The 14,845-nt window shown below is 40.1% G+C and overlaps 1 protein-coding gene across 4 annotated transcripts in view; it reads right to left on the reverse strand.

Moving 5' to 3' along the window:
* Nucleotides 1-13,870, reverse strand: part of PDCD4 (programmed cell death 4) — a 30,404-nt gene extending 16,534 nt beyond the window's left edge. Inside the window, exons 1-4 of one of the 4 annotated variants that reach the window (XM_021944070.2) lie at nucleotides 13,330-13,870; nucleotides 6,693-6,732; nucleotides 6,433-6,537; nucleotides 971-1,273 (exon numbers count right to left, since the gene is read on the reverse strand). In XM_021944070.2, the coding sequence (XP_021799762.1) occupies nucleotides 971-1,273; nucleotides 6,433-6,475 (346 nt within the window). In that variant the 5' untranslated portion in view covers nucleotides 6,476-6,537; nucleotides 6,693-6,732; nucleotides 13,330-13,870. Of the gene's footprint in view, nucleotides 1-970; nucleotides 1,274-6,432; nucleotides 6,538-6,692; nucleotides 6,733-9,600; nucleotides 9,619-10,733; nucleotides 10,951-13,329 lie in introns of those variants that run through there. The other 3 variants (XM_009215340.4, XM_017944542.3, XM_003904251.4) reach the window with 3 other exon arrangements.
* Nucleotides 13,871-14,845: the final 975 nt, after the last annotated feature.

Consider the following 14,845-nt stretch of genomic DNA (forward strand, 5'->3'; position numbering starts at 1 on the left):
GCAATATATTACAAATATAGAAAACAATACTAATTGCTTTTAAGCATTAACAGCCCTGAAAATTCTATTTTCTAAATACAAAACAACCAACAGAAGCTTAACAATTCCAATTTTCGAAGTTGCTTTTCTACATCAACTTACTGAAATGTTTTAAGGACCAATGCACTACATTATTTTTTAAAGAACCTTTACAATGTCACCAACATTTCTGTTTTTGGAGGGTTTTATTTTGTACCAACTATATCCTTGCCATCAGACCAAAACAGAATCTGATAACCAGGTTTCATTTTGATATAAACCATGATTGCAGAGCCATTCAACAAAAATAATTTTTGACATCACAAAAACATTTTACAAGAAACCTACGCTATAAATTGAAGTTCCCACCATTCAAAAGATGATGAAATCATCAGAAAACTCTTAATCAACAAATATTTGTCTATGACGTGCTAGTCACTATTTCAGGTACTAGAGATACAGCAGTGAAACAGACCAATGCACTACAGAACCCAAAATAAAGAGCTAATGAGAACTCACAACCAGATCTCGGAAAACATTAAAATTCAGATCCAGATGTTATCAATCAAATTTATGTTTACTAGTAGTAGTAATGGACATAATTATATTAATTGAATAAGTATGATGGATTTCTGACTCCTTTCAAACTTAGAGAACATATGCAAAACTCGTTAACAGTGAAAAACATCAGTGCATATTTTGCTGGAAATAAACCGTTAACATTTTGCTAAAGAAAATTAAATCTACTCAAACAAGAAAAAAGATCAACCTAAAGAAAAAGTGAGATAGTCCTCACCTTATTACTAAGTAAAAATATATACAAACTGTAAAGCCTCTTACTATCACTGTTTGAATTTCTCTCATTCCTAGAACAAGGAAATTGTAGTACAAGAACCAGACAATTTTTTTCCACTTATTTATCTTCCATTTGTTGGACATGATATATACCAACCTTTCTTTGGTAGTCCCCTTCCTTTCCCAGATCTGGATCGCCTATCCAGCAACCTTCCCTTTGGACTGGTTGGCACAGTTACTCCACTTCTAAGGGCGTCACTCCCATTGTCGCTGACCGAATCGCCTCTGCCAGAGTCCCGGGATGAGTTTTTCCTTAGCCGCCTTTTTGCCTTGGCATTAATTCTAGCTTCATTAATGGAGGATGCTGAAATCCAATTTCCATTTATTTCATTCTTTATTTCCTCAGTCCCAGTGTTTTCTTCATCACCAGAAAAGAGACAGTCACTTAAATTATCAGGATCTTAAAGAGAAAAATGAAGAAAGAAAATTCTAAGTATTTTAAGTATCTACTGTTTTACAGACATAGTGGTAAGTTAGATTAGGTTGAATCACATGACACGACCATTTTTGCGGGTAAATTACAGTCGCATATTGGGAATTTCATCTACTTCAATCTAATAAACAACAACTAAATGAGATTATTTTTCACATTATCAAGGAAAGTAAACCAAGGCACTGAATTTTAACAAAGTTTACCAAAAGAAGCATGTTATTTCACGTGTTTAGATCATAAAATCTATGCTAACAGCAACACCAAATATAAAACCCTTAGACTTTTATGAGCTAAGAGAGTTAAGCAATTGGAGATATTAAGAAAAGACAAAGCATCTTGAGAAGAGACACAAACTAATATTTATAGAATGCCTACTATTATTTATCAGGCATTGTACTAGACACTCTATCATTTATTTATGCACAAGTTTGGCAGTTAGTTATTATAACATTGAGGACAGATAAGGAAACTAAGGCTGAGAATGTTTAAATGATTTGCCAAACATCCCGTAACTAGGTATAAATACTTAAGATCTATTAGTAATCCAGAAAAGAACGAAAGGAATTCAGCAAACAATCCATATGATTGTTAAGCTGAACTGCTGATGCTTTACTGCCTCAAGATAAAGTCTGCTTTCAAGAAAAGCCATCATCTCAAAGTCCTAATTCATCTCCCTAAACTGTTCTCATATTACTTACCATCCTGAAAATCTTCCAGCCTATATAAAATTGATTCTTCTAAAAGAGATCAACATACTGGAGTTTCCAGTGGTTCCCCTACTTAGAATGTCACCCTCATTGTTATTTTCAGTTATCAAAATCCTTTAGGATATAGCCCAAGTCTTACTCCCTCCATTAAAACTTCCCTTACAACTCTAGCTACAGTAACACTAATTGCTCACATACTATTCATTCAACACGTCATGGAAATCACTTTCTTTTTATATAACAGTCTTTTTCTTCCAACTAAGTCATACGCTTCAAATGAGAAACCACAACTAGACTGTATGTCCTTCTCTGCATCCCCATCACCTAGCAGAGTGTCCTTCATACTCAAATTCCATGGAGATCAAGTGGAGGCACTTGACTTTGCCCTGAAAGCTCTTTAAGTCAGAAAGGTTACTGAATTAGCTACCACTGGGCCAGAGTTTTGTTCATTATTGTTAACTCAAATCAGAGCTGAATCACTCAAATCATTTTCTATATGCCTAAAGATAATTATAACATGTCAGGTCTATGTGCATGGACTTTAACGTTTTAAGATATATTCAAACCAAAAATTTTCATCAACCTATAAAAAGCCTACATGTGTTTAAATCTTTACAATTCTTGACATACTTAGGAAGGTGGAAATGTTTTATTTTAAACAAAATCATCTATTAGAGCCAAATTATTTCACTAGTCTCCTAAGTAGTCTCCCTGCCTCCAGTCTTCAAACTATACTGAATGAAGACTGATTTTCTCATGCATGCCCTCACTGAAGATCCTTTAAAAGTAATCCCATTATGTCACAAAAAATGTAAACTCTTTTTTTTTTTTTGAGACAGAGTCTCGCTCTGTCGCCCAGGCTGGAGTGCAGTGGCGCAATCTCAGCTCACTGCAAGCTCCGCCTCCCAGGTTCACGCCATTCTCCTGCCTCACCCTCCCAAGTAGCTGGGACTACAGGCTCCCGCCACCACGCCCGGCTAATTTTTTTGTGTTGTTAGCAGAGACAGGGTTTCACTGTATTAGCCAGGATGGTCTTGATCTCCTGACCTCGTGATCCGCCCGCCTCGGTCTCCCAAAGTGCTGGGATTACAGGCGTGAGCCACTGCAGCCGGGCAAAATGTAAACTCTTTACCTTGTAACTTGATCTTGCCCTTGCTTACCTCACCAGAATCACTGCTAACTACTCCCACACTAAAATTGTCAGAGCTTAAGTTAGATACCATAGGAAGGAGATGGGAGGGATTCATTTGGCAGAAGAATATTGAGTATATTACAAAAAGAGGTATAAAGTGGGAAACCACTAAGAAAATGTTTCAGTAATTCAGTCACAAGCTAACTGGTAAAGAGCAAGGGTAGTAACTGTGGGAAAATAATAATGTCATACTTTTAAAGAAAATAATAAAGGCTTTTAAGCAGAATGTATCTACGATTAAAGAGAAGTGGAACAATGCCTTAAAAGTTTTCGAACTGGTGAGAGGCCAGTGTTAGGATGGTGTGTTTGGGACATCATCACAACCATCAGCAGTAATTACAGTCTTAATGGAAGCAGCCGTAGTACTGTTTCTTTCATCATTACCACTACTATTGTCAACTATTAGATTCCAGGTTCCACACTACATGGTACCTATTAGATACCAGGTTCTATGCTAGGCACTTTACATATGTGGTCTATAAGCCTCAAAAGCTGTAGAAAGAAACTGTTTATCCTCATTTTACAGAAGGAATGTGTTTCACAAGAAGTTACATATCTAGAAAGGATTATGGCTAGGATTCAAACCCACATTTTTAATCCCATATGACTATAACTACAGAAAATACAAAACTGGAATACAGCAGAGTATTGACAGCTAAAGAAACAGAGATGGACAAGGGAGTGAAAGTAAAGAGAGATAAACAAAAATGATTAAGTAGAAGGGGCAGAAAGACCAGGATCAGATAAATTAGATGACATTTTCATGTAAGAGTGGATGGTTGAGAAAAACATTAAATATCTACCTGTAACATAGTGCTTTCATCATTGCACTATTAAGGTGAACCACAAAACTAGTCCAGAAGACACAGGACTCAGAACTATAATAAAATGTCTTAAACTGTCCCTTGGAGTATTCAATTTAAATGTATCTATTTCCCATAATCAAGTTTTCTTTTCTTCAACCATTTTAATATTCTTTCAAGTATGTTTATGTCTCTGCAGCAGTAAACATTCTCTCTCAGTATAATTTATATATTTGACCTTATAATTTTTAACCCATGTTTATATTAATTGCTTTATATTTTGTTATTCATACTAACCTAAGTGTTGGAGTTCCATAGCCCCTATTGAGCTGACTTTAAGAAAACCAAAATTAAAATGATAACCTGAGTACAGAATGTGATGACTTCAAAATTGTTTTCTATTGTGTACTAATTCCCTCTTTCTGAATTCTGACATCTCAATAGTAACCACTCTAATTGTATATGACCACAGCACCCGAAAATCACATTTTCAATTACTGGTGTCCAATGAGTGGCATAATTAGAATATTACCACATTTTCATGTATTACATACCTAGTATGTGCTTCACAGACTTAACACACATATACAGTATCTCACTAAATCCTAATTATAAATCTATACAGAGGGTGTTTATATCCCAATTTTATACACTAAGAAACTGAAGGTCAGAATAAATAACCTACTTCCTCCAAGTAAAAGAGTAAGAGTGTGACTTGGATTGCTATAGAAAGAATTTACTACAAAGAGGGTCTGTCTTACGCCTATCCAAATATTGAAGAACAAGTTTTTTATTTTAAGGCAGTGCTGGACAGAAGCACCAAGAACAGGGTTAAAACTAGGTCTTATTGTAGTTAGGAAAAAAAAGTATACATTTTAAAGCTATGTTTCTATTTCTGATAGAAATAGAATGCAAGTTACATAAGAAATTTTAAATTTTCCAGTAACCACATTAAAAAGTAAAACCAGGTGAAATTAATTTAAATAAATTTTATTTAATCTAATATAACCATAATATCATCTCAACATGCAAGCAATGTAAAAAATTATTGAGATAGTTGACCTTCATCTCAACTCAGAGTAGCCACATTTCAAGTACTCAACAAACACATGTGGCGAAGCCCAGTGGTGCACACGCCTGTAATCCAGCTACTGAGGAGGGTGAAGAGGGAGGATCACTTGAGCCCAGAAGTAATAATAACCACATGTAGCTAGTGGTTACCATACTGGACAGTGCAGAAAAGTAGCAATTACTTATATGTAAAATATATTCTTAAACTCTATTACCATCCCCATCTCAATTAAGTAGGTATATATTACCCATTTATAACCCTAAAGCATACTCATACAGCTTCTGTACATAGCAGCACAGAAATGATCATTAATTACATAAAAATTTTTTCAATTTTTTACACTTTAAAAAGATCTGTAAATAAACAATGGTAAAGAAGCTTCAAATTCAACATGTTTGTTCAGATCAAAGAAAACTATGTATGTTGTAAACAATAGTGAGTTGTCATTGAAGAAATAAAGATGTAGTAATGAAATACACTTAAAATGACAGAAAATACACAGCTTTCAATATTAATAAAATTATAAGGCAAAGAATTATCTAAAGTATACCAATATGAACTGTTCTCACTATTCAGATATTATACAGTTCTAATTACCTTTTTGGGGAGATGATTTTGAAAACTATAAATACATTTTAAATCGTCTTGAGCTACTCACATTTGGTCATCTATTCCACAAAACTTTGTTCATTTTTATGATAACAACATACTATTGAAGCACCATGGAGAATTAGGGAAAATACCCTAGGTAATTCAGAATATAAAAATTATTCGTTAAGAAAGATATCAAAAGATACCAGTAAGTTAATATTACAGAAATCACTAACTAGCCCATGTGAAAATAAGCAGGCTCACTATTCTTCTCTATTCTGTACTACATAATGCAGGATAGGAATGTGTGGAATGTGAAAGGATACACAGAAAAATAGGACGTGTAATGAATTCCCATGAAAATAAAAATCACAAACCTGACTTTAAAAATAATATAGCCTGTTTTCTTATAGCATGAATAAAGCAGTATTTAAAGATAGTTTTTCTATCATGTTTTTATAAAATATGGAATGGTCTGAAGCTTACTCACAACATAGTCAAGGTTCAAGATATTCAGCCCGGGCAACATAGTGAAATTCTCTCTCTACAAAAAATAAAAAATTAGCCTGGTGTGGTGGCACATGCCTGTTGTCCCAGCTGCTGAGGAGGCTGAGATAGGGGAGGATCTCTTAAGCCTAGGAAAGTGGAAACTGCAGCGAGCCATGATCACACCACTGCACTACAACCTGGGTGACAGAGCAAGATCTTATCCCAAGACGAAGAAAAAAAGAAAAAAAAAAAAAAAGGAAATTCTTACTTACCTGCAGGGTTTACATTCAGTATCTGCTCACTTTCTACATCCATTTTTCCTTAATTTCACTTGCACTGATTAAACAAATTACCAAATGGAAGTCTTCCTTCAGAATCTGTTTTTTTAAAACAAAAAAAGAAAGCTTCAACATCTTTTAAACTGATGTAATTAAGCTGAATTAAACTTACTTAAGCACACTGTAAAAACAAACAACAAAAAACATAATTCCATTAAATAAAAGAGTTCACTTTACTTTCAAAGACAACTTACCCTAATTAACATTTGGTTCCAATCTTCTTGATAAATTTATCTAAGTCAAAAAAAATTCCAGATTTCAGTATGTGCCAAAGCACCCCTTTAATTGGAATTAAAAGATATGTTTGCAATATGTGTCAAGTTAAAAAAAATACACACATCCAAATCTTTTAGGAATACTAAGCCTCAAAATTAATCTGATGTACATATATAGGAATATAAATACTGGATAGTTCCCTACCAATGAATTATGAGAACTACTCCAAAATAAAAACAACAGTTTTAGTTAATAAAGAATATCACATGACTCTGTTATTTTTCACATTACGGCATATCTGAAAGGCAGATATATCTGCCACTCATTACCTAGGTCTATAATTACCAGAATAAGACTTTGAGATTGGGAGAAACTTTTAAAATCAGCTTTTTTGATAATATTACTTATATGAGAAATCCATTTTTAAAAAATCTGATCATTTCAGAAAGGAGTAAGTACAACGAGATAAGCATCTCAGTATTTTAGGCCTCAGTTTCAAAATGGCTTAAAAATTATTAATCCTGGAAGGTTTGATGAAATCAGTTACCTTTTAGACAATTAACTTAGTGATACAGATCCAATGTTATATGAAAGAAATATCAAAAGTTTTCAAAAAATATATTACCAGAAAAAGTGCAACCAAATTAAGATTTCAGAATCTCTCTAGAAGTATTTTTTAAATAGTGGTTTAGAGTACTTAAGTGTATGTTTAAGTCACATAGTTTGGATATAAGTCCTTCCAGTCATTTACAATCAGGCTGCTAGCAACGTGCTCTTCAGAGATATAAAATGCACAAATTAATGGAAATGCCTAATAATTACAGAAAAGCACATTTTTTTTCCATATAACGTAACCTACTGTTAGATGTCATTTAAGGATAACAATGATATATGCAGAGCCTCCTGGGACTCAAAGGTGAAACTGACTTTTAAATTCCACATTATATACTATTATTTGCTAACACAAGTTTATAGCCCTTTTCTTCAGAAAAGGGTACTATTTTGCGAAGCAAAAACAAATGGACCTTGTGTTAAAATTGTAAGGTTTTTTTTTTTTTTTTTTTTTTTTTTTTTTTTTTTTTGAGATGCAGTCTTGCTCTGTTGCCCAGGCTGGAGTGCAGTGGTGTGATCTCTGGCTCACTGCAAGCTCCACCTCCCAGGTTCACACCATTCTCCTGCCTCAGCCTCCTGAGTGGCTGGCACTACAAGTGCCCACCACTACGCCCGACTAATTTTTTGTATTTTTAGTAGAGACGGGGTTTCACCGTGTTAGCCAGGATGGTCTCGATCTCCTGACCTCATGATCCGCCCGCCTCGGCCTCCCAAAGTGCTGGGATTACAGGCGTGAGCCACTACCCGGCCTATAAGCTTCTTACTATGGCATAATCCTCAGACTAACATGCTATCATATTGCTTGGGAACTTAACAAAAAGGTGAAATCATTCTCTAATTCTATTTAGAATAAAATAATGTGAATCTTTAAAATCACTTTTTAATACAACTCCCGCCAACTTTAGATATGAAAAAAAATCTTAAAAATATGTAGAGATTCATATAAATACATGAACAAAAATGATTCGCAAATCTAAACATTCAGCATCCTTCATGGCTGAAAAGGCTACATTCTGGTTTAATTCCATGCATGAATTACATATAGGAAAGGAATAATGTCATATATGTTTCAGTTTTTTAGAGTTCCATTACAAAGTCTTTTTCATTCTTGATGAAAGCATAACCTTTGAGAGAATATTTTCTGCAGAGCCCAATAAGTGAAATGATTATAACTAATGTTTATAAAGCCCTTTACAATTCAAAAAGAATTGTACATGTATTATTTAATGTACCTTACAGAACAATCTTCAGGTAAGTATTCCACCTTACACACAACTAAACAGATTCAGAGAGGATAGGTGATATGTCCAATGACCGCCAGCTGCTTAGTGGAACAGCCAGGACGAGAATTCAGACCTTCCAAATCCAGTACTGTTTGCACAAGTTCAATCCAAGATTTTAATAACCCACAGGAAGATTATTTTCAAGGGTTACCAGAAGCTTATTAAAACAGACTTCTGCTGTTAAATCAAACTTTTAAATGCTGTTTTCCAAACACTAAAAGTAATTATTTTAAACTATTATACAGAAGGCATTCCGTCAAACAAAGAAAACTGTCAGGAAATGACTACCATCTCTTTTATTAAGATAAAAACAAAGTTATCTTAATAGTCCTGTGTCGTTAGGCAATGATAACCTGATCAAGAACTCAAGTTATATTTGAGAGCAACAAACACGTTTTAAGAGTTTAGATAAGCATAAGACATGTTCTACGTTTTTCTTCTCTTTAAAGTAGTAGGATTTTTTCCAATTTATTTAACCACCCTTACTTGGCCCAAACAAGAAAATATAAAGCAAAAAATCCAAACCCTATTTCCTTCATACTAACCTACAAAAATGAATTTTCGATGAGAAAACTATACATACAAGTTAGAAGAAAATGAAGGCTGACATTAAACACTGTCCTTTTCTTCAGTGTTACATGAAACAAGCAATCAGAAGTATTCAATTGCCAAAACATTCCCTAAGAGATAGACCCTCCACTCTCCCACGAAATATATATGTATTTCCTGAAATATACCTCATAAATTGCTCTGGCATTTTGGGGAGTCAAGCTTTGGCCATTTATTAACTAGGATTACTTGTATTCATTCTCCGGCTACAAACAGCTAATTAGCAGCTTAAAACCAGCTAAAAGCATTCTACTACAGTAATGCAAAAGTGAGCACTACAGATAACATTCAAGTGGCATTTATTTTTGCAGTCCTAACAATTATTTTTCCTTTCACATTAGTACCACAGAAAAAGCCAATCAATTATAATTCAGACACTTACTGAAATATTAAGGTATTCAATAAGCCTATAATGAAGGAATATTAAGGGTATAAATGCCAGTAACTCCTTGCTTAAAAAGCACTTGGTGGTTTCCCAAAAAAAGTCACGTTATCAAAATCATAAAAATTAAAGTAAAAATACAAGTTAAAAAACAAGGGAAACCCTTTTTTGCCAGACATGTAGTCGCATTTCTGATCATCATTTGTAGACACTACACAGTCGCTGGCTATGTAGCGAGTTCTCACAAGGGGTAGGTGGGCGACATTGACGTCTGCAGACAGTTTTGAAGCTCTTGCAAAACTCCATGTACGTTACAGCATCAAACTGACAAATGCAGCAGACGGCATGCGTTTCACAGAAAGGGGGCTCCCTTCCCAGCTTTGTTTTCTCTGGGAGATTATATTTTACCTGAACTAAAAAAAAAGAGACCCTTTGCCGGAGGACTGGCTCGGCGAAGTTCGCGCGGGGCTCGGGCGGCGGGCACGTGTTCGCTTCCTAGGGCCCCCCTAGTGAGGCTAGCGCGCGGCCCCTCCCCACAGCGGCCGGGCCCTTTCTCCCGCAGCCGGCTCAGGCCAGGACCCCCGAAGTCCCCAGCCCGGGTCGGCCCCCGGAAGGGGCTGGGCCGGGGCCAGGAACGGAGCTCCAGGATCACGCCGAGCAGGGGGGTGCATCTTCAGAGAATTCCCAGGGAGAGCAGGGGGCGGGGAGGGCGCGAATCTTCCTCACAGGATTTCAGTCCAGCCGGAAACACGCCTTCCAATCCCGGCCCCTGAATTCAACCTCCGCCAGAGGGGGAGGTGGGTTGAGGGAGACCTTCGAGGGCAAGCGCCCCGCGCGCCCCTCTCAGTGGGAAGAGGGCTCCGGGAGGGGGCGGGCCCGCGCCACCACGCTCCAGGCTGGGCCCAGAAAGAGGGAACCGGGCCGGCTGCCCGCAGTCCGGGGCGTTGGGGCGGGCGCGGCTGGACCTATGGGGCTACGAGGAGGCAGCCGGGGCCCCGCGCCGCTGGCCCGGACCTGACAGGGCCGCGGCCCCCACGCCCCCGCCCCCTCCCATCGTGCGGCTGCCTCCGAGGGGGCATAGGGGAGAGGGCGCAGTCTTCCCGAGCGTGTGAGCCGCGCCTACTGGTACTGACCCCTCCGGCCCCTGCCGCTGCTCGCCCAGGTCCCTGGTCAGCCGGCCCCGACCCCGCTCTTCTGGCTCTGCCGCCGCCTCGGAGAGTCTCTGGCCCCTCTCGCTCTGTTTGTTTTTGTTTTCTTCTACCCAGTAACACGGGGGCGAGAGGGCGGCGCTTATTGGCCAAGGCCGGGTGGTCGGCTGGCCAATCGTGGCGGTGGAGCCGGAGCTGAGGCGGAAAGGGGAGAGGAGTGAAACGTGGAAAGTTGGGGAGGGGCACGGAGGGCGCATGCGCTTGTGGTTCCTGGGACTGGCTGGAGCGGGAGCGGAGCGGGAAGCCGGGGTGGGGGTGTGTTGGGAAGCGTGGCGAGATGGGAGCGTCGGGAAAAGGGCGGTGCTGGGGGATGGGAACGAGGATGAAGCTGCCTAGTCCCAGCTCACCCATTCTCCTCACAGGGCGTTCTGCAAACTGGGCAGAAGCACAGGTTTTGAGCTTCCTGACGTCGCTGCCTCCATTTCTAGACACTCCTTGGACGAACACTCCAAGTGATCAGCCTGCCCGATTCCTCCTCCCTCTGGCCCCTGCTTTCTCCATGACTTCTAGTTTCTGCAGATCCCATGCTAAGAAGTTTCTCTCAGCGAATCCCCTCAAACCTTTGAGATAGAAATAATTCCCATTTCACAGATATAAAACAGGCCCCAAAACTCTTTGAAGTCCCTTTGCTAATCATGACTCGCCAAGCCTCTGGCGTTCAAACGCACTAATTCCGGACTCCGGTGCTGGGAATCTCAGCCATGGCTACAATTTCTGTATTGAAACTTCCACCTCCCCTCGCTGTTCTCTCTGACTTTTCCTCTTGGCTGCATTCGTTTTGCCTGGTCCTGTCCTTATTCTTTCAACGTCACGGTCCCCTGAGGGTGATAACCAGAACCTTATGCTTCCTCTATGTTCCCAGGAGGGGACTTAGCCACTACCTCTCATAAGATTTTTCAGTTGTCTGATGGGCAGCACCTGAATGATTGCTTGGTCCCTCCAGAACCCAACTGCCTCATCCCGCACAGGCCAGCGCCTTCCCTTGGCTGCCCAGTCACCCTGCCTGGGAATCATCTCTAATGCTGCTATTTCTCTGCGCGCGCACACACACACACACACACACACACACAAACCTTCACTGGCTTCCCACTGCCTCTCTTGAGTGTCAGCGCCACGGTCGGTCGTTCAAGGCTCCACGATGTGACTTAAAGACTTTCAAGCTGTGTCTCCACACATATCCCTATATGCCTCCTCAACCCCTGGTAATTCTTTATATATCACCTTGAAATGTCTCTCTTCTCATCTCCTATCTCTGCCTGGTGCAATCCTTCTGTGCCTCATGGCCCTCCCTAGTAGTTTTTTATTTTGTTGTTGTTGTTGTTGTTTTATTTAATTGAGGCAGGGGCTTGCCCTGTAGCCCAGGAGAATGCAGTGGCATGATCACAGCTCACTGCTGTCTCGACCTCCCTCAACCTCCCTGGTTCAAGCGATCCTCTCACCTCAGCCTCCTGAGTAACTGGGACTACAGGTGCCCCTCACTATGCCCAGCTAATTTTTGTATTTTCTGTATACAGGGGGTTTCATCATGTCGTCCAGGCTGGTCTTGAACTCCTGGGCTCAAGCAATCAGCCCACCTGAGCCTCCCAAAGCGTTGAGATTACAAGCGTGAGCCACCATTCCTGGACGCTGGTAGTTTTTCTGGAGCCTCGTGATTTGATATGATCTTCCTGTCCCTGGTTCTTCACCGTATTGGCTTGTCACACCTCCAGAGGCACTGATCACATTCTACCTGGCATTATTTTATCTGAGTCCCTGCCTAGCGCTTCTGCCCATTAGACTGTAACCTTGTTTAGGGAAAGACCTGTGTCTTACTCATCTGGGTTTTGTTGTTGTTGTTGAGACAGGGTATTGCCCTGTTGCCCAGGCTGGAGAGCAGTGGTGCAATCTCTGCGCACTGCAGCCTGGACCTATCGGGCTTAAGCCATCCTCCCACCTCAGCCTTCCAAGTAGCTGAGACTACAGGCGTGTGCCACCACACCCAGCTAGTTTTTTGTACTTTTAGTGGAGACAGGGTTTTGCCATGTTGCCCAGGCTTCTCTTGAATTCCTGAGCTCAAGGGATCTGCCTGCCTCGGCCTCCCAAAGTGCTGGGATTACAGGCGTGAGCCACTGTGCATGACCCACTCACCCGTTATTGTAGTACTTAAGATACCTTGTTTATTTATTGTGCCTGTGCAAAATACACCTTGATTTGAGTTTACAAAGATTCTCAGCAGTTGGTGGTCATCCTCATCTCCTGGGCAGTGGCCTCCTGGCCTGGCCAGTATCTGAATTAGTCTCATAATTCATGTTCACTTTTTAAAATCAGAGCTTCCCAGACCTCAGTTTTGTTTTGTTTTTTTCCATTATCTGCAGCTGTCTCCTTTCCCCTCTCTCACCTATACTCTACTGATCAGTGACTGCTGGTCCTTTGTTACCATTCTTCTCTTTCTCCACATTTTTCTCTTCTCATTCCCTTCAGTTCCCAACCCTTTCCTTCTTCCTCCCTGTCTTCCATTTAGTCATTCATTGAATGTACTTACTCAGCACCAATAGCATAATCAGGCTGTGTTGGATAAGCATCCCAAGATCTATGAGATAAGGAAAGAATGGAATATGATTACCAATTTTACAAAGCATCTAAAACAACCTGTTATGTTTTAGCAAATTGCCCCCAAAGGACCCATTAGGGAGGAAAATGTTCCTGTCCTTTTTGCATATTATCTCAAGCAGTACCCATGATGGCTGCGGGGGGATCATGGGGATCCCAGAACCCACCTTTGAGAATGCTGCCATATTTGCGTGTGGTTGACAAGGTTGGGCCAGACACTCAGGAAATGGGGTTGTAGCCCTACCTCCCCCACTAACTTCCTGTAAGAACTTCAGTCCCTTTCAGGACCTTTTTCTTTACCAATAAAATTCAGAAATTGGGCTCAATCACTAATTCCCAAAGTATTTTCCAAAGAACACGAATTTTGTGGAACTTTGATATGATGCAAAAAAAAAAATGTGGGAGGGATTGTTCCATGGTCAAATGCTCTTGGAAATAACTCGTTTAAACAAAGATAAAACTGTTTCTTTACCCACAACTCTTCTCAGTGTTTTGTTTGTTTGTTTTTTGAGATGGAGTTTTGCTCTTGTCGCCCAGGCTGGAGTGCAATGGCACTATCTTGGCTCACTACAACCTCTGCCTTCCGGGTTCAAGTGATTCTCCTGCCTCAGCCTCCCCAGTAGCTGGGATTCTAGGCACCTGCCACCACGCCTGGCTAATTTTTACATTTTTAGTAGAGATGGGGTTTCACCATGTTGGCCAGGCTGGTCTCGAACTCCTGATCTCAAGTGATCTGCCCGCCTCGGCCTCCCAAAGTGCTGGGATTACAGGCATGAGCCACCGTGCCCGGCCTTCTCAGTGTTTTTAATAAACTCTGTGCCTTTAGCATCTTGGGAGACCAAGGTAGGAAGATTAGTAATGCTTCCTACCTTGTTTGAACACAGAACATTTTTTTCTCAAGATACCCCAGAAGCAGTGTTACTTAGAAACCAACTTGGGAAATATGGATGATAGCCACTATCACCAACATTCCTTCCAACTGTGTTGAACACTAGTCACCTGTGCCTTTGCAGCTAAACATTTTTTTAAAAAATGTTTTTAAGAATAAGCTGAAAATGGAAAAGTATCCAAGTGCCAAGAATTTTTGCCTACCAAATCAATCCAGAAATATTTTGGTGTGTGCCTATTCTGTGAAAAGCACAGTTGATTCAGCTATGTTCTTGGTAAAAGGCATTGTACTACTTTAGGGTAGGTAATATCTGAAGCCTAGAGCTGCCCAGGCTTCTGGGCCACAACGTACATTTTCATTTCACGTTGTAATTGTCACAAACTAGGTTTCTGTTACCTGAATCCCTGTGCCTATGGGCTTATGTTAATTTAGCTATTAGATGACAGAAAAGGAGAGGGTCCTTTCCCCTGAACTCACTCTATACAGAATAATGGAATTGCAACTTCCATTTCCCTTGAGAATGATTCATTCCAAGAGTTTAGGAGAGGAAGGGAGATCA

This window comes from Papio anubis, chromosome 11, assembly GCF_008728515.1.
Source record: "Papio anubis isolate 15944 chromosome 11, Panubis1.0, whole genome shotgun sequence".
NCBI classification, from domain to species: domain Eukaryota; kingdom Metazoa; phylum Chordata; class Mammalia; order Primates; family Cercopithecidae; genus Papio; species Papio anubis.